Here is a 23,287-nt window from a genome sequence, read left to right as displayed (position 1 = left end):
GTGCTTATCAGGCCCTGTCTGTTTGCTGATTGCATCGACCAGGCTAAGCCATCTAGTCATCGGAGTTAGAACGTGCAGAACGTGCAGCTACGATAATCAACTCGATATGACCTCTCCACGGCGACTTGGCTGTCGCGTCTAGGAGCTCTAATCTATGGTAGGAATTTCAAGAAACCATGACTCTAGCCCCGCATAAGTCTGTTTTCATATGCATTTGATAACCCCTCCAAGCATGTGAATCGCTTCCATCGTCTTTATTCGAACCCCTAATGCGGTATTTACCTTGCGGATCCTACGTCCCCCTGTCCAGGCATACACATTTTTAGTTACTTACCTACCCTTTTTGTTTAACGGTATATACATCCCTTGCATGCATAGCATAGCGTGGACTCGAGAGGCAAATAGAAGTCCTTTTGGCGTTTCTTTTCACAATAGCTAGAAAAGCACACCATCATCTGGATCCACGCAAGCGTCGTCCGGCTACTTCCACGTATCTCAAGGCCCATTCCATGAGTCGCACTGCCTATCTATGAACTCATGGTTGGACACTGATAAGTGTGGCATTCTGGTCGCTCTGCATTCTATCTCTAGCATGCCCCTCGTAACCCAGGGACTGATGCGACGAGTGCTATCAATGAAGCATGAATCATGTAACTCGTCGACTGTCAATAGCTAGCTTTCCTTGTGGATGCGTCTTGAAGCCCATTCCGAAGAGAAGTGGCCATTTGACGATCTATTCTTAATCAGTTCGGAGAATAATGACTCTACGTGTATGCTCGGGCTGCGAGTAAAGCACCTCTATATGCCACCCACCGGCTTGATATAAACACGGCCGTTAGTACATGGTATAGTGCTGTTTAGCAAATAGCACACTTTATGGTGCCAGTTCATCCACATACTTTCTATCTTCATCTTGGAACGCATCATCGGGGCATCCAATCCTGAAAGTACGATAGAGACTTGCTTAACTTATACAGTTGTATGCCGCCGCCAGGCTACACTGGCAGTCGTAAAATTCATCAACCACATGGCCCAAATAAACTTCACAGACCAAAAGCATGCAACTTCCTACCGACATGGATGCCACGAGTCACAAACATAATCTTCATGGTACAGCGCACCAGCAAGCGCATTCGATGGATCCAGCATCCTAAGTTCACTACTCGTTAAAGCTTGAGCTACTTTGTTCTCTCCTATCTATCTGCCTATCTATCCACCGGGGAACCCAGACCCTTCTCCGACGGCGGGGGCGGCCCTACATAACCGATAAAACTGACTAAATAATACATCCTGACATAATCAATTCAATTCACAATCACAGCCACACAAATTCGATTGATGACTGTGGCTGTTCCCAAGCCTCATTAATCCTCCCCAGAATTTCAGGCACCGCAACCGCAATCCTGTGAGTCAGTCAGGCATTGGTACTTTTACTTAACTAGCTATTTTTGTTCTATCCCTGTCCCACTTCTACTGCCCCTCCTCTCTTGCCGCTGTAAGGCTTTGTGCGTGTGTGCGTGTGCACCTAGGGAAACACTTTTCTCCAGCTAAAAACGCATACTGATGCAACGGGTTACTACTGGCGTAGGGTATCTCGTGAATCAGTTTGGGACCGCTGCTACCATCAATAGTAATAAGTCTATCTGGCTGGGGAGTCGTTGTTATCGTCGTTCTAGTTCACTATTAGGTATGTTACGGAGATCCCAGATTATATAGGTTTTGTGGGGGCGGGGTGTTCCTCTCCTTGCTTTCTAATTTTTTGACTTGTGGAGGGTACTAGCGGGGAAAGAAGGGTTGATGCGGATGGCGACTGACTGACTTATTTGCTTCATGTTAAGATCTAGTGACTTTGGGTTCTAGTACTGGTACTAGTCGGGTGCTGCATCGCCAGCGTGCTTCATATTCTTCTTATTGTTCTGTATTAAGCAAAAGAGGCTTTTCTACTACCCTTCGTTATAGTCAGGGATACCTGGCTGAGGGCTCGATCAAAATGGGTGACTCTGAGCCTGTGACTACTGCTACTGCTACTGCTACTGCTACCACTAGTAAACCTATCAGATATGTTGATGTAGGTGGACAATCACTGTTGCCCTGTGGAACCCTCGCTGTTTGTTGTCCTAAGTAGCTAATGGAGAGACTATAGATTGGAATCAACCTGAGTGATCCCGTTTTCTCGGGTAGCTACCATGGCAAACAGGTTCACGACAATGACCTGGACGACATTGTACAACGTGCAAAGGACATCGGGTGCCAGAAATTCATGGTGACTGGCTCTGACCTAAAGGAGTCTCGGCGGGCGATTCAACTTGCACATGACTACCGTAAGTTGTTATCTCCCCTCAAACAGCAGTGATTTCCGTCTGACTTTATTCTGCAGCTGGATTTTGCTATGCAACTGTTGGTGTCCACCCTTGTCAGGCGAAGATGTTCGATGAATACCCCGGTGGTCCTTCCAAAATGCTAGACGAGCTCAGGACGCTCGCATTGCAGTCGAAGGAGAATGGACAGGCTGTCGCGTTCGGTGAAATCGGCCTGGATTATGATCGCTTGTTCCTGAGTGCGAAAGAACCTCAGCTGAAGTACTTTGAAGCCCAGTTGGATCTTGCTGTGGAAATCCAACTTCCTCTTTTCCTTCATTCTCGTGCTGCTAGTGAGGATTTCGAGAGATTGTTGGGGCCGCGACTTGCCAAGCTTCCTAAGAGAGGACTTGTGCATAGTTTTACAGGGACCCTGGAAGAGATGGAGCGGATGGTTGCTCTTGGACTTGACATCGGCGTGAACGGCTGCAGTCTGAAGACAGAGGAGAACCTCGAAGTGGTGAAGGCCATCCCACTGGAGAGACTTCAGATCGAGACAGACGGCCCTTGGGTATGTCTCACTTTTCTGTCACTAAATGAGTACATTTACTGACTCCGAACTCTAGTGCGAAATTCGTCCTTCCCATGCCTCGTCGAAATACCTCAAGGGTGCGCCGGAATTGCCAAAGGCCGTCAAGAAGGAAAGGTGGCAGAAGGGTCTCATGGTCAAGGGTCGCAATGAGCCTGCCGCGATAGCCCATGTCGCCTACGTCATCGCCCAGATCAAGGGAGTGACCGTTGAAGAGGTCTGCGAAGCGTAAGTATTTCCTCATACCATCGGATATAGCCTGAATATGTCGCTAAATTTGTCTCATTTCTAGTGCTTGGAATAACTCGATCAAAATGTTTGGACTTGGGGAAGATGCATAATGATCCTACATCTAGAAATAGTCTTTTGGTGCTCCGTTACAAAGCTTTCACTAACCTCGCATAGCCCCTCCATGACTTCCGGCTACCCGCTGAAGAATATTCACTGTCTAGGTTTATTATAGATAGATATAATGATGGAAAATTATCCCTTTAATGATGTTATGTTGGTGCCTTTTTGGAGTCGCGCCCGGCCACAGACCCGTTTCCAGACGCTGAGTCAGTCGCCCCCAACCATGGTCCTCACAACGGCTAGACTCTGCTCCTTGTCACTGCTGCTGAACGCAAATTCTATACTGCAATCTCCCACCCCCCTCTGTTTATTCTGTCATGAAGAACGAAAAGCACAACTGTCGTCAGCCTTTCTGGTAGGTGCATCCAGGGAGTTACCAACGTGAGTAGCTATCTGGCTTTGCTCTGCCACTAGACGCTCGCAGGGGTTCCTTCTTGCTTCACTTGAGCTGCACCGGAGGTGCGCAGCACGTGTCTGTTCCTGCTTAAGCATTGTGCTCGCGTGAGGTCTGACGGCAGAAGCTAGCTCTCTTCCTATTGACCTTCATTTACATCAGCTCACCGCCTATACCTGTCCCCAGCACCATACTACTCGCACCTTGTCTCTGGCCCTAGGCTGTGCGTTGGCTGTCGAAGAATCCCTTCAATTTATTTCAGCATCGCAAACAGACGGATTTCCATTATCGTCATTATGTCTCCTTGTCGGATCTTTTCCGTCTGAGGCTTGCGAGTCAGCCTTACTCGTGTCTCACAAGCTTTCTTCTTGCGCATAATCCCTTTCTTCCCAAGGCTGTTTCCGTTTATTGAGCTCGAGGCTGGTTCTTCTTGCTCCTGGTGGTCTTCATAGCACCCCCCCACTACTTCCCCCTCTCTCTTAAATTCGAAGTTGTGAGACCTTTGAGTCTTGCTACTTCTCTACGGAGGTGTTGAGTCATACAGCCGCTGGGTGTCTAGATAATCAGGATCCCAGCATGGCCTGTCCGTTGACCGAGAAAAGTTCGAACAGCTCTCTTAAGAGTATCAATGGTGAGTGATTATTTCGCTACAACAGTGAAACATACCGGGCCTTCCTGATCCCTTTATTATGGTCTATCGCTTGCAATAGCTAACCAACATTCTAGATATAGCTCGTCATAAAGCCTCCTCTGTGGAGTCTGAGTCTGTACAGTCAGAGCTACCTGCTAATTTTGGAGAGGTCGTGAAAGGGATATATCGCTCTTCCTTTCCCTATCCCTGGAATCTTACAGCACTCAAGAAGTTGGGTCTGAAGACCATAATGTACGTGTCTCTGCGGAATTGCACACCCATGACACTTAACTAACAAGGCCTTAGCACACTGGTTGATGAACCGTACCCTCCAAGCCATGTGATGTTCGTCAAGGAGAACGGCATTGCACATCACCGCATTTTGGTTCAGGCAAACAAGGACCCTGCTGTTAAGATACCTGACTCTGTCATGTGTCGAATCCTTGAGCTTCTGCTTGATAAAAGCAACCATCCTATTCTCGTCCATTGCAACAAGGGAAAGGTAAGCACTTGTTCTTATTTATGGTTAACGCGTAACTAATTGCTCTTGTAGCATCGTACTGGATGCGTGGTTGCCTGTTTTCGAAAACTTCAGGCCTGGGATTCATGCGACGTCATCGAAGAATACCTTCGATATGCTTTTCCGAAACCGAGATTACTTGATGAAAACTACATCGACGGATTTGACCCATCCAAACTTCATCAACTTGCTCAGTCTTCCGGTGTCAAGACGTGGCAGCCATCTGGGCTCTTCAAGATGCCATCGGGAGAACAGGATAGAGATAAGGAACTCACTAACTGCCACGTCCCTCCGTCTCTTTAAAGAGATCCATGCGGTTCCATGAGTCACATTATAGATTTAACCAAACCTCCACCCTCCGACTTTCCATTGGTCAAACGACCTCCGTCCTGGCAATCGATCCTCCTAGTGGCGAATTTGTCAGCCATCTGTCCCTTGCTTAGGGACAGTAGGAATAATCACTTCAGGACCCCGCACTACCTCGTTCCTATGAGGACTACTCCCTAACTGTTTCTTTCCTGCACTGAAAAGCATAAAATATTTGTCGACGACTGGATCGTGTTAAAGAAGCTTTAATGCTGTGTCGAAGGATTTTCACTCTTGCTATACTCGCTTATTTTATACCCCCAAATGTCTAAGATAGACTGATGCCTGGTGCTTGTTGCCACTCCGCCATTAGTGTACTATTTACTGCGGGAGTAGATTGGTGATTTACAGTCTTCAACAGGGCGTGCGTGTCAAGGGAAAGACACGGGAAGACAAGAAGCCATATTGTAATGGCTAACATGTATTTTAGACAATCGTCCTACCAAACTTAAAAAGGGGTGATTTTTTGTTAGTGTTAAAAGTACTACTATTAGTAGTATCGTCATAAAGCCCCGCAATGTATAATAATGATATAGTATCTGCTGTATATACTACTAAGTAACATGCATCCTCCAACACACAGATCCTGATAAATATACCGCTCAAAAACTACCGCAGAGCATATCATCGTCATCGTTGTCATCTCCAAATTCTTCAAATTTTGCCATATCATCCGAAAACAGGGTGTGATCCATATCATTTCCACTGAATCGATCGGACATAATATCATCATTTTCATCTTCGCAATCATCTTGAGAAAACGGCAGTGACCCGCATGATGAAGAAGGTGCAGCAGCAGCAGTAGTAGATAACATCGCGCAGCTACTATCCTCATCGGGCTCACTGAACCGAAGAAGTTCCTCTTCTCCATCGGAAGAATATATTAGATCTCTGGAAACTCTTTCTCCGATTTGCGATGGCTGGTCCTTGCATTGAATGTTAGGTGATGGGGTCTGAAAGCGCAGATTTCGGGATGCTTGTGGCTTGTAGAGTTGTTTCTGGGCGATGCGGAAGAGTGCTGTACTTATATTATTCCTAATACTGTTTGTGTCTGTTTCTGTTGTAGAGGGTCGGGGCGTGCTATTATGATTTAGATTGCTTAGTTTGGATTGCAGAGATTGATGGTTGGGGAGTTTGAGTATGGATGAGATTGATTTCGTTATTGAGGGAATTAGATGTGACCGTTGACTCATTTCCTGGTGGAGGGGTGAGTTGGTATTTCCTTCAGTGGTAGTGATGAGCTTACCTTGTGGTAGTTCGGGCTGAAGACTGAAGGTGCAATTTGTGAAAGAGGCTGCAGGGTCTTATTTTGGAGATCGCTATGGTTGGTTGATGAAGTGCGTCCGAATAGAAGCGATTCGAGGCCGACCTTGAAGAGATCGTATAGCTGTTCATGCTGCCCAGCTGGAGAAGCTCTCTCGAAGAATCCTTCTTGAGGGGTGAGAAGCGAGGAGACTTGTTCACTTTCATGCAACTCTTCTAGCTCGTCGACGAAGGATGTGACTTGAGTGTCTTCGGAGCTTTCTTTATATACGCTTTGTTGGGGACCAAAGAATATGGTGTCTTGTGTGTGCTTTAGTATATAGTTCTTGTAGTAATAGTCTCCTACCAAATTCGGTTTTGTCAAAGAGTCTGTATCTAGTATATATAGCTGTGCGCTTTCGGTTTTGGAAGTGAAGGACATGAATGCGTTGACTGTAGACAAATTAACAGTCTGAATGTGGACTGGAGTCTGGACATCGTCGAGGTGATCGAACAAAGCTGTCTTTCGTGCAGATTTCGTCTTCGATGACTGTTTTAGGTCCCTTCTTATCCCGATAATGAGCTCGAAAGAAGTCAAATCGCTGTAGTGGAAGTGATTACAACTTTTGAATAGAGCGACAAGGCCAAGATCTGACCAGAGCTTGATAAGGAAGCCAATTGTTAGCTCCTTTCAAATGGTGAGTTAGCTCATAGGCTGACCCAGAGAATACCTTGGGACTACACAGCATCTCCCCGATCTGCGAACTGAAAGACGAGGCCGAAAGGGCCATCGACGCACCGACACTGATCGAGATGTAGAGTTTGAGTTCGGGGGCATGGGACACCCATAGATCTTGCGATTCAAGCAGCCTCTTGATACAGGTTGCATCCGTTAAGCCGGTGTCTTTGGGGATTAGTACCTGAGCTGAAGCATGCATATTGAGATCGATAATCGAATCAAGAGAACTAAGTCGGTCGTCTCCAAGAACAAGTGTCAAAGCCATCCCGCGGCTTTATAGAATGGGTAGTCAGTATGGACATATTTTCCTGTGAAGCAGGTCCCCGGTTAACTGAGGAAGTGCTTGTAGTAGACGAAAGAGGAAAGGGAGGCGGGATCTATGACTGTGGAGACGCGCGGGATAGACATCGCCGATCTCAATTCCCTGCATTTCTAGCTCTGTTCACCTTCACTATGTGGAGTGTATGGTCTCATGGCCGAAGCATGTTAGCACTACGACAGAATAAAGAGATCAACAAAGACCAGAAATCCCGTAGTAAGCTAGGAACTACTCTCAAACATGAAGACTCAAAGTCTCCACTGACCTTGTGTCACAAGCGCGCGGGATCGGAAGTGCGTGAAGCTTATCGCGAATATACTCCTAGAAGAAAAAAAGGAGTTGTGCATCACCAATACAACTTCAGCGACTTGAGTAACCATTCCACAGACAAATATAAGCACCGTAATTGCCAGCATTGCAGTTGCTTACATGCTAGGTACGATCGCTGCCCGAAGCAGTAACTATTTGGGTGTTATTGACTGATCTATTGACATTTATTTTTAGCCGGCTTATCGATAAGGAGATCACGTGCATGGGGATTGATTACCTGGCCCCTAAGCATCCTCCGCATCAGGGATTCCTAGTTTCAGGAGCTTCACAATTCAGCGATGCCCAGTGATGAAGGACAGCGCGCTCTCTTGGCCGACCAGAAAGGCCCCGATGGGCCAGAATCGCAGTCACTTCTCTCCGAGTCGCCGACACAGGACTTCGAGCTTGTGAACCATGCGGTCCCGACTAGCTCGACTCCCCGCGGACAGCCGCACCAGTCTTCCATATCACAGCCGGTACCAGAAGGACAGCGCCGCACCCCTCGAACGATGAACCGAGTTCGCTTCGACCTTGACGACGAGACCGAGGACGAGGGCCACCCCAATGGTCGTCGCGACTCCGAAGACTCATGGCTGGAGGAAGAGGACTATGGCCGCGCGGACCGCAACCGGTCAGCAAGGCAAATGGTCCCTCTGTTGACAGACATTGAGGCCCCGAGTGTGACCCTGGCTACTTCCGATGAATTCTTTCCTGAAGAACACCTAGAAAGTGCGAGGCCGAGGAGTGGGATGCGCATGGCCTTTATGAATATGGCCAATAGCATTATAGGAGCGGGGATAATAGGACAGCCTTATGCCCTCCGACAAGCTGGCATGTTCATGGGAATAACGCTCCTGGTTGTCCTCACTATTGCCGTGGATTGGACAATCCGTCTGATTGTGGTCAATTCAAAGTTGAGCGGTGCGGATTCTTTCCAGGCGACAATGCAGCATTGTTTTGGCAAGAGTGGACTCATCGCCATATCGGTTGCGCAGTGGGCGTTTGCGTTTGGCGGCATGATTGCGTTCTGTATTATCGTTGGAGATACCATACCGCATGTCTTGAGTGCCTTATTTCCTTCCCTTCGAGATATGTCGTTCCTCTGGCTTTTAACCGACAGACGCGCTATTATTGTTCTTCTTGTTCTTGGTATTTCGTATCCGCTGTCTCTGTACCGAGACATTGCTAAGGTACAGTATCAGTAATCCACAAAGCTGAATTATACAGTGCTGACTGTTCAATGTAGCTAGGAAAAGCGTCTACCTTCGCATTGATCAGTATGATAGTCATTGTGGTAGCTGTGATAACCCAGGGTTTTCGCGTACCTCCAGAATCACGCGGGGAAGTGAAGAGCCTGCTCCTGGTTAATGATGGCTTCTTCCAGGCTGTTGGGGTGATATCATTCGGTATGTTCTGGCCATTGGTAGACTATGCGATCAAAGAACCGTACTGACTGTTTGCAGCATTCGTATGCCGTATGTAGCATTGTTCCTTTACATGACCTGAGGCTAACAAATACAAAGATCACAATAGCCTTCTGATCTACGGTTCATTGAAGAAACCGACAATGGACCGATTTGCAAGGGTAACCCACTACTCGACCGGTGTCTCACTCTTGATGTGTCTAGCTATGGGTATTTTTGGTTTCCTTTTCTTTGGATCGCAGACTCAAGGAAACGTCCTAAACAATTTCCCATCCGACAATATCCTGGTCAATATCGCACGACTGTAAGATCACGGCCCATGTTTCGCGGATTTTCAAGCTGACCCGAAGAAGATGCTTTGGCCTAAACATGCTCACTACTTTGCCGCTCGAAGCATTTGTATGTCGATCGGTAATGACAACTTACTACTTTCCTGACGAGCCTTTCAACATGAACCGACACTTGATATTCACGTCGGCATTGGTCGTGTCCGCTATGGCTATGGCCTTGATAACGTGCGACCTGGGTGCAGTGTTCGAACTGATTGGCGCGACTAGCGCTGCTGCGCTGGCCTATATCTTTCCACCTCTTTGCTATATCAAGCTGAGCAATGCGTCGCACAAAGCCAAGATTCCCTCATATGTGTGCATCGTATTTGGCATAACCGTAATGGGAGTCAGCCTGTTACAGGCTGTGATGAAGATGATAAGTAGTAGGTCCAAGACCCAATCTATTTTATGGCCTCCGGAATGGCTTTGCTAACAAGTTCCACCTGCTGCCATAGACGAAGGCGGCGCAAGCACCTGCAGTGCTTAGTGTAAAAACTTACCATCCGGTCTTCGAGCATATTCATGTTCACTTCCCATATGATAGACTCTATTTCTTTCTGGCTGCCTCGATAAAAATGTACATACTGTCGTGCCGCCATCACGTTTCTTCAACCATTTCTTGCCTCCTTTCCATAACTTTCAGGTTCCGAGATCGGTTTCTATTTCGATCGAACTGTGTTAGCTGTGTTATGCCACCCGCGACGCTTCAGAAGGCAATACTAGGGACGGAATAGGGATTGTAGTAAAGTGGCTACCGATACACTTGGCATACGAAGACTAGTACCTGATCGATTGCTCCAATTTGAAACTTACTCAAAAGTCTCAAACATGTCCAATCAAGCCGTGCTTATCTTTAAGTGGCTGCAAAGCTGCGTTTGCAGTCATCCTAGTACAGCAGCTATGTACTCACCCACAACACTGAATTGTTTGTTTCACTTAGCCTTCATATGATTCTCGTATCTTCCTTCTGTTAATCGTTCTGACTTTTGAAATATCTGCTCAAAGCACCAGTTGTCATCATACTTGTTTTGTCTTCATAACCTTTACACCTGTCTTTCAGCCAAACCCCTTATTCGTCTCCCAAAACTCAATTGCAATACCTACTGTTATTGCTTTATCCCCGCATTGTGATTCCCCTTCCAGTATTCGGAGTATCTATGCTGCTTTGACTGGTATAGTGGCGACACTCTTTCTACTATTCCTCCCGAACAAAAACATTCTCGTACCGTATCCTCACCCTCGCCTTCCTGACTACCTCTGCTACCTTGAGAATGCCATTCACTTCGGCCTGCTAGTGATGCCCGGTCAACAAGATTTCCCCTCGAGCTACTTCACTCTCTGGTAAAGCTAACGCGTTTAAAAGACGCGTTCCCTTCCTGAGTGAACTCATGGAACTTTCCGTCCCAACTCATTCTTGAGCAGATATCTGAACATCTACTTGCTTCTACAAACGCAACATCATCTCTCTGAGAAGATGGATCCCAATACTTCAGATCGCCTCAAGAGGCTTCAGATGGTACGTTGTGCAAGAAAACAGGATACTCTTTCGTCGCACACGCATTTCGGAGTAGGTTCCATGGCTAATCGAGACTTTCGCCCGTATAGGAAAACCTTGGAACCGCACGACGGGAGTATATCTCAACTGCAGATGACAGGCGACACAAGAAGGCTAGGTTGGAAGACATACAGGCAATACGAATGACAAACGTTCCTGGGTCAGCTGCTCAACGCATGGCCACTGTAAACCAGGGGAGACTTGAGGATTGGGCAAGTAAGTCATCGAAAAGAAGAAACTCCCAAATATCAAGCCTGTTTCATCTTGCTGAATTTCTATACTCTAGATGTCCACAAGACGATAGGTGATACCGAAGACCTGGAGAACCTCGACAGCCTCCTGGATGGACAAAGCCATCGACTTCAGCTAAGCGCCATCATACGTGAAAGTGGAGGGCAAAAATACATAGGGAGTCAAAGGCGCTCTGGTTCTGCTCCGGCTACCAGGTCGTTGCATCCGGTCGGTCGTGGCGGCGGCGTGATAGGCACCCGAGGACGTGGAACAAGGCAGAGCTCTTTACCGTGAGTCTCAAACCTTTTTTCTATACCTATCACAGATTCCTGGCTAAAATATACGTGATATGCAGGCCATCCAATCCTACACCCAGAGGCCATGTTACTCAGCCTCCGAAGCGGTCCCATGGAGATGCAGCTCTTGATGACAATGACTTCTACCGAACGGCTCGTGAAGGAAACGCTTCAAGGAAGGAAGAAGCCATGAGAGCACAAAATAGACGGTCTTGTAAGCTATCGGTATTCGCATTTATGAGATACATGTCGCCTAACAGGATCCTTCTAGCTGTGCGAAGGCCTACGTCTTCTACGACCAGACCGAGAAGACCCGTGTCACAGTATGTTGCAATCGCCTCCCCCGAATGAGATCAATTTGACCCTTACATTTGGATACAGGGTTGACTATAGTAGCATGCTCAGTCAGCCACAGAGTTTCCTTGCTGCCGCTCGCAGTCTGGTTAGCGCTAGAACTACGCCGGCTGCTCCTACTCCTGCCTCCCAAATCTCTCGCGATGGCGGCAGATCTGAGGCCAGCCGAAAATCTTCAAGCCCAATGGATACTACGGATAGGCCTACCGTTCAGAAAACGCAGCAGGAACCGAAGCCCCAAATGGCGGAACCTCCCAAGCCTTTTACCCGTCCAGTAGTTCAGCTACCGGCAATTCCCCCTCGGTGCACAGCTGTGCAGCAAGAGAGTACAACCAAGGCGGACGAACCGCTTCCAGTCTTGCCATCCTCAGCCGTACTTGATGCCACCAGTCAGGATCAAGGGTCTGCATCTATGAGCTTGGGGTCGACTGAGGACGGACAATCTATTTCTGGAATACCTGAAAGTCAAACTGGAACACAAGAAAAAGTTAACTCTGACCTGTCTACAGCGGCAGCTCCCGTACCGGATATTAAAGATACCAGTCCGAAGGCAGCGACTGATGTCAAGGAAGCCATCCTGCTTGACTTTAGCTATACACCACCGGAGCAAAGCATCCATGGCCAAAGTCCTGCTCCTACGGAGGTGCTAACCCCTTCGCTTGAAGATCTAAGAGGCCTTGACTTTAAACAGGACATCCACCCCAAGTTTCCTACTAGAAGAAGAGTTGACTTCGACATGTCTTCTGACAAAAGAGAAGCATCCACCAATGTGCATGATCTCATGCCTACGAAACAGTATGATAAAGCTGAAGCCAGCGAAGATCTGCATCGACAGATCAATATGCTGTGCGAGCTTTTGCAATCGACCTCTCTTTCGGGTGAGCACCGTGAAAGCCTGAAGCAATGCAAGACAGCGCTCGAAGGGAAGTTGCACGGCGCTTATGACTCCACAGGTAAAAGAACTCAAACACAAGGAGACCCTTTCCTTGGAAAGCCGGTCCTTGAAACTCTTGAAGCGGCAGCTGAGCCAGATGAACAACCTCAATCGACTATCAGTGGTCTAGGTATACAGAATGTATCCATGGACAACTTCACCCCTAACAAAGCTGAGACAATAGTCGAACCAGACACACAAGCAACACCCAGCGTCGGTGAAATGATCATGCCTACATCCGTGGAAAATGCCAGACTAGCAATGGCGAGTCCAAGCCCTTCGAGCCGACTGAACGTAACCGCGCCGCCATTTGTCCCAAAGACGCCCTTCCGCGCCCAGTCGAATAGTTTCTCAAGCGATTCAAATGCAACATGCGTGCCTGAAACGCCCTGCCCACACCGCCGAGTTAGCATGCCAGAGGGACACATAATTGGGGACCACCTGCTGCCAGGCAGGCGTAGAGAGACCATATCCTCTGGAACCGAGCCGCTGGCGGCAAAGCAGCCACCGGCCAATGGTAAGTATCACCTGTGATTCCTCTATATAACTTTCATGTCCGATACTAACTTCCACTCCAGAGGTCACTGAACCCCGTTTCAAGTTCTCGATCCCACCGAAAATCTCACGCAAGTTGACCATCAAGACACCAGTCAGGGAAGGATTTGGCAAAGAGGAGACCCCCGGACCAGTTGCTCCACGACTTGCATCAGGAAATATCCCCAAGCCGGCCCCCAAACCTTCAGCTGCTCTGCAGCAGTCTGTCCACGCCCCAAAGGCCAAGCCTTCGTCCGTCCTGGGCGGTCTTGAGAGCTCTAGATACGCGTCGCCATCGAGCAATAAGCCTTTTCGATGACTCTAATGATTAATCGGTGAAAATCAGGTTGTTGTGCTATTTACTGTTTGATCATATTATACTTAGTACTACTACTTAGATAATAACTAAATGTCAAAAGACCGCATATTGTAGGATTAAGCGGGTTTGCTTACGGGTTTATACTTCACTACTTGTTTCGGTAGCAATGAAATATCACACAAGTAACATTTTCCACATAGGTTTTAAACGGGACTCAGACTTCTCATAGTATGAAAGACATTCTATCTAGATAAAAAGCTACAAACCACATTCTTACAGCTTCGCTTTAACCTTGAGCATCGCCTCTGCCACTTTCCGTCGTTGAATCTTACCAGTCGCCGTCTTGGGAATCTGCGGGACCAGCCACACCTGTTTGTTATTTGAGATCAGTCAGTGACCCATCTCTCATCAAAGCAACAACAATGAAGAGGCAACTCACCTTCTTGGGCGTCTTGAACTTAGCCAACTTTGACTCCACCCACGCCTTCAATTCCTCTTCAGTAGCGGCACCATGACTCTTAAGCACCACCGCAGCCCCGATATCCTCCCCATAGTGGCCCTCATCCGGAATAGCGAAGCACACAGCCTCCGCCACCTTCGGATGATGCAAAAGCGTATTATCCAATTCGATCGGACTGATCTTCTCACCTCCCTTATTGATAAGTTCCTTGATACGGCCCGTGATGATAACGTAGCCATCGGCATCTTTCTTGCCCTGATCGCCTGTGCGGAAGAACCCGTCCCCAGTGAAGGATGATGCATTCGCGGACGGGTTGTTCAGGTAGCCCTTTGTTACATTGTCGCCTCGGACGCAAATCTCGGCTTCTTGACCTTGCGGCACTTCGTTGCCGTTGTTGTCGAGGATTCTTACTTCCACGCCTTGGCCTAGACCTACGCTGCCGGGTTGGCGCTTTCCTGGGGGAAGAGGGTTGCTGGTCATTTGGTGGGCGGCTTCGGTCATGGCGTAGGCTTCGAGGACGGGGGCGTTAAAGGCCTTTTCTAGGTCTTGAAAGGTTTTGGGGGAGAGGGGTGAAGAACATGAGCGGATGAAGCGAATTGGAGGAACCGGGTTGGGGAGAGGTGTTTTGAGGAGGATTTGGTGGATGGTTGGTACTGCCGTGTACCAGTTTGCTTTGTGAGTGGTGAAGTCGGTCCAGAAATCTGTTGCGGAAAATCTGGGAGGGACTATTACGGAGCCTCCGGAGTATAGAGGGGCTAGGAATGCTGCGAGGAGACCGTGGACGTGGAAAAGTGGCATTACGAGGTATGTCCGGTCTGCTGGGGTGAGGTTGTATGTTGCTTGGATGTTCCCTGTAGTATGTTAGTGGATCTGTTCAGCGACTGTTTACTGTTGCTTCTGAGTGTGTCTATGTGAAATTGTACTGCTACTTACTCATTGTAGTTGTCAAGTTCTTGTGGGTGAGTGGGACCTGCATGGCAAGTAGTAGATCGGAATGTTAGTGATATGAGGTATCCAATAGGATGTGGGATAGTCGATCGAGCATACAGCTTTGGGCCTGCCAGTCGTCCCACTGGTATGTAGAACGAGGGCAATGTCATCGGGCTGAGCTTCCTGAATATCTGCGCCCCCATTGCCGGCCAGTTTTCCATGTTCCTTGACGTCTAGAACGATCTCGGAACCGTTCCAGTAGCACTCCGCGATAGCAGCCTGGTACTTCCTGCCCGCGCGAACGGCTGGTCCATCCTTTATGTATGACCCCTTCGGAATTAAAAGCAGAGTGGAGCTCAGATCGTCGATGTAGAATTCAAATTCCTCTTGCTTATAGGCCGGATTCAAGGGCGCGGCGATGGCCCGCTGCCAGGAGGCGGCAAGAAAGGCGACTATGAACTCATAGGAGTTAATCAGAGCCAGCGATACCGCAGCGCCATGAGTGACACCCAGTCGAGCTAGCTTAGCCTGGAAATCGGCGATATGGTTGTGTAGCTGCTGATAGGAGATCGACAGCGGAGTGGGTTTATTGGGGACTAGGACAGCAAGGTCAGCACTATCGGAGGAAAATGACCGGGCCAAGGTCGCCATCGTCGCTAGTATGCTGCAGGATAGTAACGCTTAGGGTCTTGGCTTGGCAGGGATGCTGATCGGAATTGAATCAATAGTATTGATGAAGCTCAATTGCTTATGACTCTTGTGAGATGTAGAATCGGAATCCGAGAAAGTATTCACCACAACACGAAGACCACTCTTCTGGGGATTTTGCTCAAGGGATAGGGGTCCCCTTTCGCCTGCCTCCTCAATGCGGCCTCGGGATCTCCTCTTTGGGCTCCGCTTCCCCGTTGATTCCTGTTTGGGACAGCTGATTCGGGTTAGTCACCACCACATGATGTAAACCAGACAAACTATGTAAACTAGACAAACCTCTCCTCATTCTATCGGCCCCGTTCACATTGCTTGGATGAGTGATTGATTGCACACTGGGAAACTGTCGCTTGAACTGTCCCTTGTTGGATCTTGTTCTACTTTCATTTCATATCAGAAATGGCTTCTGATTCCACCCCCGCAAAGCCAGGGGGCACCTTGTCACTCTACGCCAATCTGCTAGATCCCTCTGCCGATAACTCTCCCGGAACGATCGCTCGCGCCCCGGTCGTCTTCAAGCAGAGTAGTACTACCGAGAATAATGACTCTCAGTCCGATGAATCCGCTGCCAAAAAGCAGCAGCTCAGTGCTGGTAGACTCATACCCTCTTCTGTTAACTGAGCCATGTTATCTATATTTGAACGATCTGATTGCTCACTTGTCCGCCCGGTTGCTCTCGTCGGTGGTTTCCAGCTTCTCTCAGATTTCAGCCTACCAAGAGGCCCCAGCTAGCAGCTCAGAAACCGAAACCGAAGCCGACGTTACCAAAGGCTGCTGCTGCACCAGCGGCTCCGGCAGCAGCCCCTGTCAAGACTACTCTCGCAGATTGGGCAGCCACCGAGGATGACGATGTCAATGGATTCTATGCCGGTCCGAAGAGGCAACGAGGTGGGCGCAAGAAGCGCAAGAAGAATCGCGAGGCGCAGGAGTTCATACAAAACTGGGACGACATCTATGACCCGTCGCGACCGAACAACTACGAAGAGTACAAGCACAGTGACGAACAAATAGCTGAGGTGAGGGAGTGGAAAGACCGTCTTTACGCACACCGCATGGCCAGATCGCCCAGCAGGGACTCGCAAAGTGACGATGATTATGCACGACCCATGAACCGTAAGCTATATATTCTCAAGAGCGAGATGTCTATTTGCTCAAAAAACGTTCTAGGTAAATTTGCTCCTCCGAGCAGCTTCGCACCGCCTCCCAATCTCAACGATATGCCGCCCAGGCCACCCATCGAATCACCTCCAGAACGAACAAGCGAAACCCCAGGCGATATTTCAATGTCGGATGCTCCTCCGCCGCCACCCCCGACCGATGAGCCGCCCGCACAAGTTCCGGATGACCCTACAGGCGAAGATGCTTACTTACGGCGCCTCCAAATGTCGATGGGCAACCAGCCTACAGCAGCTCCTGCTGCGCCACCACCACCACCCAGGCCCCTAGAATCCCTACAACCAGCTTCCGCAACTATATCCCGCGCACCGGTTCGCTACACGCTACCTCCTCCACCCGAGGACATACCTGCGTCAGAGGCGGAACTTGAAGAAGTCTTCGCAAAGGAACAGCCAGTGGAAGATGAACCGGAAGATGAGGGCCAGCGCTCGCTGCGGCCAGGACAGAAAGGGTTTGCTGAGCGACTCATGGCCAAGTATGGCTGGACCAAGGGCTCTGGCCTGGGTGCCACGGGCTCCGGCATTGTCAAGCCACTGCAAGTCAAAGTTGAGAAACAGAAGAAACGACCCGACTCTGAAGGTGGAGGCTTTGCGACGCCCGCTGGTCGGGGCAAGATCATTGGTGGCGCAAGAAAGAATGAAGAGGAGGGGAAGTTTGGTCCAATGAGTGAAGTCATTATATTGAAGGGTATGCTTGATGGAATGGACTTGGATGCTGAGTTGGCTGGGGACGGCGAGGGCGGTGGTCTCATGCAAGAAATTGGCGAAGAGTGTTCTGAGAAGGTAGGTGGATGTTTACTCACTACATGGCATAAACTAATGCGGTACAGTACGGTCGTGTTGAACGTGTCTTCATACCCCGCGACTCGGCACCTCCAGTGCCAGTTTTTGTCAAGTTTACCAATCAGCTCTCGGCTCTACGTGTAAGTGCTGCATCCATGTCCCATGCCCATTTCAAGGATCCGGCTAAGAACTATGCATAGGCTGTCAACGCTCTTGAGGGTCGGATCTTCAGTGGAAATGCTATCACTGCCCGGTTCTACGATGTACATACTTTCGAACAGGGGATATACGATAGCTAATAGCGGGAAGGAACTCTGTATATGATACCTCACAAGTTTTGAACTGAAGAATACAAGCGAGAGACATTTGTCTCACATCTATCCATATCTAGCATGTTCGTCTGGAGTGCCACAACAAGACTACTATGAGAATGGATACCTTCCAACAACTCCCACTTATTAACCAGGTCACTGTTTGTATTACCATTAGTGCTTAAGAACCAGGTAGCATGGTTTATCCTATGGGTATCTATACTACTTTGAAGTCATGTAGCATCAAGCGTGAATTAGACTGGCTCCCAGAAATGGGTTCGGACGGCTCCTTGCACAGTGATTGTGGTCTAAATTCACAACCTCAACGCAAGTTGTACGAGATGATTTATTCACCTTGACAAAAAATATTCGCCGTTACCATAACGCAGCTACGCAATAAAGGTGAGGAAGTTGCCGTCGTGGTTGGAGAGTCTAAAATAGCTGTCACTTAGTGCCAGTAAAGTTCCCTCGTTGGGGCATTGGTATCTTCTACTATGTGCTTTGAGCTGGCTCACGGCGATCTTCTGAACTATTTACTGCATGTAAGCTGTGTCTACCCAATAAACTACAATGTACAATGCAAGGACACATGGAAGATTCCATTGGTCCTGTAACCCAAGGCAAAGGAATTTAGTAAATCGAAGACGGGCTGATGGACATATCGACCCAAGTACGTAGTTCGATGCGGATCTATGAGGTCATGTGACAGCGATAACCTGCAGCGCCGCCGGGGACTGATTGGCTGTGGGGCATCAAACCCAGCGATGAGCAGCTGCACGCCCAAGACAGTGTTACTTCGTCTGCGCATTCACGGCCGACCTTAATTTGCCTACCTCACTATCCTTTAAATACCTCAGACCTTGTTCTCCCCGCCTCACTACCTTCTCCTCTTCCCCTCTCCCTCCCAACCTTCTCAACCCTCTCGCCGTCAACCCAGCCTTCTTCGGTTCCAGCCCACCTACGTACTCCGAAACCGCATCCCAAAATGTCGCTTTGCCAGAATCGTCTGACGGAGGAGAGGTATGTGGCTGACAACGTTGCATATGCCTCTTATGGCGTGTCATTCCTCAAACTAACCCCAAACGCGACTATCTACAGAAAGCAGTGGCGCCGAGACCACCCTTTTGGCTTCTATGCAAAGCCGCATCGGACTCCTCAAGGAACACTTGACCTCAAACGATGGGAGTGTGGTATCCCCGGAAAGGCGCAAACCCTCTGGGAAGGCGGGCTTTTCAAGCTTGACGTTACTTTCCCCGATGGTGAGTGAAGTCTATCGACGGGTGCTTTATGCGACAAACCTGCTAACCCGCGTTCTATCGCAGAATACCCCACTAAGCCGCCGAAGTGTAGGTTCCCCTCTCTGCCGTACTATTCCCAACGCCACCCTTCTGCGCTATTTGGTTTTCCCCCCTGTGGCACTTCTCGCACAGTAAGCTAACCAGATCATCCACATTCAACAGGCAAATTCGTGCCTCCGCTTTTCCACCCCAACGTCTATCCATCCGGCACTGTGTGTCTTTCGATCTTGAACGAGGAGGAGGCATGGAAGCCCGCAATCACGATCAAGCAGATCCTTCTTGGTATTCAGGACCTGCTAGACGACCCCAACCCTGAGTCACCAGCTCAGGCTGAAGCCTACAACTTGTTCAAGAAGGATCGGCCAGCGTATGAGAAGCGAGTTAGACAAGTCGTGAGGGAGAACCCGGCCCTTTAATACCGCTCAACGACGGCATGACAAGTTGTTATCTTACCATGAAGCTACTCTCCCGCTCGTCGTGTGTTTAATTCGGCCCCCGATCTCATCCCATGTCTGCGAATTTCACGGCGGATATGGCGGCTTGATAGTCTTAGACCAGCTGTTCCCACGTGGGGTAGAAGGACGGGAAGCCTTCCAAGAGGGAGAGCGCAAGTACACCCACCCGGGATTTCACGATAATGCTGAGCGCGCCATTCCTGTCAAACGGGTTTCGAAATGTCGCATTGGCGCAGGTGTGTCTTCACTAATTCCTGTCTTGGAGGGTGTCGAATACTCGGGTTTCTTCTTAGCGAGCAGCGTGGCGTACATAGAACTGACAAAACTGGGCGGTTCGGGACGGCGTTTGACACTCTAATGCGATTTATCTAGCTTATGTCTCTTCTTTCTCTTGGGATGCTCGCACACTTCTACGTCTACCATAGGGGGTGCATGTTGGTGACCGATTTTCGGATGATCATACCATAGAAAGACGGCTTGTGCCCCCTGGGTGGGGGGAAGGGTCCTCTCTAATCGACTCCAACTCAAAGTGTCTCCAATCTGTCATCCTTAGTGCGTAAAAGTAAAACAAGTTCCAGAAAGATCAAAAATCTGGAGAAAGTACTTTTAGTAGAAAATGTGGGGGATGTGCAGGCTGTGAAGGGAAAATGGACAACAGTTGAACGTTGGGACCAGAGACCAGACCCAACCTGTCAGGGCACAACCAATAAGGATGACATAGAAAGAAAGTAACCGTTGCAGAAATTCAGTTTCTGTGTACGAGTTTCGCGGCTATCTTATCGGAAGTGAGTCACTGAGATTTGTGGCCGAAATCGCCCCTCGGGTTCCGCCCCGCCGCCGCGAACGGGTGTCGCTTTTCCAATCCATATTTAAGATTTCCCGCTTCATCTCTCTCTCTTCCCCTTGGTCTCCTATCTTCGATTAGTCAATTGCTTCCTTTTCTTTCCCTTTTGCTGTCTACTTGAGTCGGTTGGTCAATTGATCGTAGTCAGCATGTGTGGTATCTTCGCGTGTCATCAGTATGTGGGCTAGTTTTGGAATCTTTTCTCTCCCCTCTCTCTCTCTCTTTGACCTTTCTGCGGGCCCCGCGCCAAAATCGCTCTCCATTTGAGTCACACCCTCTGATCTGAACTGCCATAGTCACCCCGATGTGCAAAAATTCAAGCTTACGGCCCTGCGCATGGCCAAGGCGTAAGTATAATCCCTTCTCTTTTGGTGGTGAATTTGGTGCTGATTGCCGTTGAACAGTTTGCGCCACCGTGGTCCCGATTGGAGTGAGTCATAATGCTCTTTTTGGCCGGCATGCTGGTGGAGGACCTTTTTTCTGACTTGTGTTTAGGTGGAAGCTGGATGTCTGACAAGACCAGTGAGTTGAGCAGCTTCGTGGCTGGAAGAAGGTGGCGACTAACTGTCTGGCAGTCCTCGCGCACGAGCGACTGTGTATCGTCGGTGTTGGTATGTGATGTTTTACCCTGCCGCAGCTTTTTTTTCTTAGAAACCCGTGCTAATTTGGTTCCCTTTCAGACTCCGGTGCCCAGCCCCTTGTCAACGACGATGGCTCCCTTGCCTTGGCCGTCAACGGCGAGATCTATAACCACCGTATCCTCCGGAAGGGACTGAAGACCAAGTATCAGTTCAAGACGCATTCCGACTGTGAGGTCGTCATTCCCTTGGTATGTGCAAAGGATCCTTGATGGCATGGCGTGTATCTGTATAGGGTTGCTGATGGTTTTAGTACATGGAACACGGACTCGATGCTCCCAAGCACCTGGATGGCATGTTCTCCTGGGTTCTCTATGACAAGAACCAGGACAAGGTTGTCGCCGCTCGTGATCCCATCGGTATCACCAGCTTCTACATTGGCTGGTCCTCTGAGACCCCCGGAGCCGTCTACTTCGCTTCCGAGCTGAAGTCTCTCCACCCGGTTTGCGACAAGATCGAGGCTTTCCCTCCCGGCCACATCTTCGACTCCAAGACCGGCTCTTTCACCCGCTACTTCCAGCCTACCTGGTGGGATCCCGCCAACGTTCCCTCCGCCCCTGTCGACTACAAGGTCATCCGCGCTTCCCTCGAGAAGTCTGTTCGCAAGCGTCTGATGGCTGAGGTCCCCTATGGTGTCTTGCTTTCCGGTGGTCTCGATTCCAGCTTGGTCGCCTCCATCGCTCAGCGGGAAACTCTGCGTATGCAGGAGGCCGCCAGGGCTGCTCAGGCCCAGGGTGCTGAGCTGAACGAGTTGGTCGGCATTGACGACTCCAACGATCTGTCCACCGTCACCACCTTCCAGCAGCTGCACTCCTTCTCGATTGGTCTGCCTGGTGCCCCCGATACCGAGGCGGCCCTCAAGGTGGCCAAGTTCCTCGGAACCAAGCACCATGCTTTCACTTTCACCGTTGAGGATGGTCTCAACGCCCTCTCCGACGTCATCTACCACCTGGAGACTTACGATGTCACCACCATCCGTGCTTCCACCCCCATGTACCTGCTCAGCCGCAAGATCAAGGCTATGGGTGTCAAGATGGTTCTCAGTGGTGAGGGTAGTGATGAGATCTTCGGTGGATACCTTTACTTCCACGCTGCTCCCGACCGTGAGGAGTTCCACAAGGAGACTGTCCGCCGTGTCAAGAACCTGCACTTGGCGGATTGCCTGAGAGCCAACAAGTCCACCTCTGCCTGGGGTCTGGAAGCCCGTGTTCCTTTCCTGGACAAGGAGTTCCTTGAGACTTGCATGGGTGTTGACCCTGCCGAGAAGATGATCACCAAGGAGCGTATTGAGAAGTACATCCTGCGCAAGGCGTTCGACACCACCGACGAGCCCGACGTCAAGCCCTACCTGCCCGACAACATTCTCTGGCGCCAGAAGGAGCAGTTCAGTGACGGTGTCGGCTACAGCTGGATCGATGCCCTCAAGGACCAGGCTGAGGCGCACGTCACCGACGAGATGATGAAGAACCCCAAGCCCGAGTGGGGTAGCGATATCCCCGACACCAAGGAAGCGTATGTTTAGAGTTCTGTATCATTGTATGGTTGAAGACAAGGACTGACATTCGATTAGCTACTGGTACCGCACGATGTTCGACGAACTTTTCCCAGCTTCTTGTGCCGGCACTGTTGAGCGTTGGGTACCGACCTGGTCGAAGCAGACCGACCCGAGTGGCAGGTAAGCATATGATGCATCAGAACGCAGAAGAAAACAGACAGCTGATATGTTTGACCTTTTTTTCCAGAGCTATTGCGACTCACAACGCCAAGTATGAAAACGCCGTTTAAATGTCTGGGTAATGAATATTGCGTGTCTTAACTTCTTGCGGAGAGTTTGGGTATAGAAACATGTATAGATGATTTACCAGGGATACTCATTGGGACGCGAAAAAAAAGCGAATTTCAGTTAGATGCGTCGGGATCACCGCGTATTGATATTTCCTTTTCTTCATCTA

At 49.4% G+C, this 23,287-nt stretch overlaps 9 protein-coding genes across 9 annotated transcripts; 7 read left to right on the top strand and 2 right to left on the bottom strand.

Moving 5' to 3' along the window:
* Positions 1 to 1,563: 1,563 nt before the first annotated feature.
* On the top strand, positions 1,564 to 3,349 carry An04g01420 (uncharacterized protein; the record flags this gene model as incomplete). Its single annotated transcript, XM_059747320.1, has 6 exons — positions 1,564 to 1,687; positions 1,839 to 2,068; positions 2,144 to 2,321; positions 2,378 to 2,868; positions 2,924 to 3,114; positions 3,292 to 3,349. 6 exons carry the CDS (start codon positions 1,564 to 1,566, stop codon positions 3,347 to 3,349), a joined length of 1,272 nt encoding a protein of 423 aa, XP_059605250.1.
* Positions 3,350 to 4,207: 858 nt separating this feature from the next.
* Positions 4,208 to 5,085, top strand: An04g01410 (uncharacterized protein; the record flags this gene model as incomplete). Its single annotated transcript, XM_001401469.1, has 4 exons — positions 4,208 to 4,262; positions 4,358 to 4,514; positions 4,569 to 4,764; positions 4,816 to 5,085. 4 exons carry the CDS (start codon positions 4,208 to 4,210, stop codon positions 5,083 to 5,085), a joined length of 678 nt encoding a protein of 225 aa, XP_001401506.1.
* Positions 5,086 to 5,750: 665 nt separating this feature from the next.
* Positions 5,751 to 7,328, bottom strand: An04g01400 (uncharacterized protein; the record flags this gene model as incomplete). Its single annotated transcript, XM_059747319.1, has 4 exons — positions 5,751 to 6,344; positions 6,395 to 6,721; positions 6,758 to 6,909; positions 7,190 to 7,328. The coding sequence occupies 4 exons, from the start codon at positions 7,326 to 7,328 to the stop codon at positions 5,751 to 5,753; spliced, it is 1,212 nt and encodes a 403-aa protein (XP_059605249.1).
* A 938-nt stretch (positions 7,329 to 8,266) lies between these two features.
* On the top strand, positions 8,267 to 9,997 carry An04g01390 (uncharacterized protein; the record flags this gene model as incomplete). The annotated part of the gene is made up of 6 exons (XM_059747318.1): positions 8,267 to 8,947; positions 9,004 to 9,163; positions 9,221 to 9,232; positions 9,281 to 9,485; positions 9,535 to 9,893; positions 9,948 to 9,997. The coding sequence occupies 6 exons, from the start codon at positions 8,267 to 8,269 to the stop codon at positions 9,995 to 9,997; spliced, it is 1,467 nt and encodes a 488-aa protein (XP_059605248.1).
* A 987-nt stretch (positions 9,998 to 10,984) lies between these two features.
* An04g01380 (uncharacterized protein) lies at positions 10,985 to 13,733 on the top strand (the record flags this gene model as incomplete). Its single annotated transcript, XM_001401466.1, has 7 exons — positions 10,985 to 11,026; positions 11,116 to 11,281; positions 11,352 to 11,586; positions 11,652 to 11,806; positions 11,864 to 11,915; positions 11,974 to 13,397; positions 13,459 to 13,733. 7 exons carry the CDS (start codon positions 10,985 to 10,987, stop codon positions 13,731 to 13,733), a joined length of 2,349 nt encoding a protein of 782 aa, XP_001401503.1.
* Positions 13,734 to 13,907: 174 nt separating this feature from the next.
* An04g01370 (uncharacterized protein) lies at positions 13,908 to 15,774 on the bottom strand (the record flags this gene model as incomplete). Its single annotated transcript, XM_001401465.3, has 5 exons — positions 13,908 to 13,975; positions 14,066 to 14,102; positions 14,173 to 15,044; positions 15,127 to 15,163; positions 15,241 to 15,774. 5 exons carry the CDS (start codon positions 15,772 to 15,774, stop codon positions 13,908 to 13,910), a joined length of 1,548 nt encoding a protein of 515 aa, XP_001401502.3.
* A 456-nt stretch (positions 15,775 to 16,230) lies between these two features.
* On the top strand, positions 16,231 to 18,088 carry An04g01360 (uncharacterized protein; the record flags this gene model as incomplete). The annotated part of the gene is made up of 4 exons (XM_059747316.1): positions 16,231 to 16,423; positions 16,525 to 17,789; positions 17,837 to 17,929; positions 17,990 to 18,088. The coding sequence occupies 4 exons, from the start codon at positions 16,231 to 16,233 to the stop codon at positions 18,086 to 18,088; spliced, it is 1,650 nt and encodes a 549-aa protein (XP_059605247.1).
* A 997-nt stretch (positions 18,089 to 19,085) lies between these two features.
* Positions 19,086 to 19,814, top strand: An04g01350 (uncharacterized protein; the record flags this gene model as incomplete). The annotated part of the gene is made up of 3 exons (XM_059747315.1): positions 19,086 to 19,359; positions 19,423 to 19,446; positions 19,561 to 19,814. The coding sequence occupies 3 exons, from the start codon at positions 19,086 to 19,088 to the stop codon at positions 19,812 to 19,814; spliced, it is 552 nt and encodes a 183-aa protein (XP_059605246.1).
* A 1,032-nt stretch (positions 19,815 to 20,846) lies between these two features.
* On the top strand, positions 20,847 to 23,120 carry An04g01340 (uncharacterized protein; the record flags this gene model as incomplete). The annotated part of the gene is made up of 9 exons (XM_001401462.3): positions 20,847 to 20,872; positions 20,994 to 21,044; positions 21,102 to 21,127; positions 21,193 to 21,219; positions 21,273 to 21,308; positions 21,378 to 21,526; positions 21,589 to 22,847; positions 22,906 to 23,010; positions 23,078 to 23,120. The coding sequence occupies 9 exons, from the start codon at positions 20,847 to 20,849 to the stop codon at positions 23,118 to 23,120; spliced, it is 1,722 nt and encodes a 573-aa protein (XP_001401499.1).
* Between the last annotated feature and the right edge of the window lie 167 nt (positions 23,121 to 23,287).

The sequence above is a fragment of the Aspergillus niger genome (assembly GCF_000002855.4).
Source record: "Aspergillus niger supercontig An04".
Classification (NCBI taxonomy): domain Eukaryota; kingdom Fungi; phylum Ascomycota; class Eurotiomycetes; order Eurotiales; family Aspergillaceae; genus Aspergillus; species Aspergillus niger.
The sequence above is the reverse complement of the archived record's forward strand: the minus strand, read 5'-3'. Positions and strand labels throughout refer to the sequence as shown.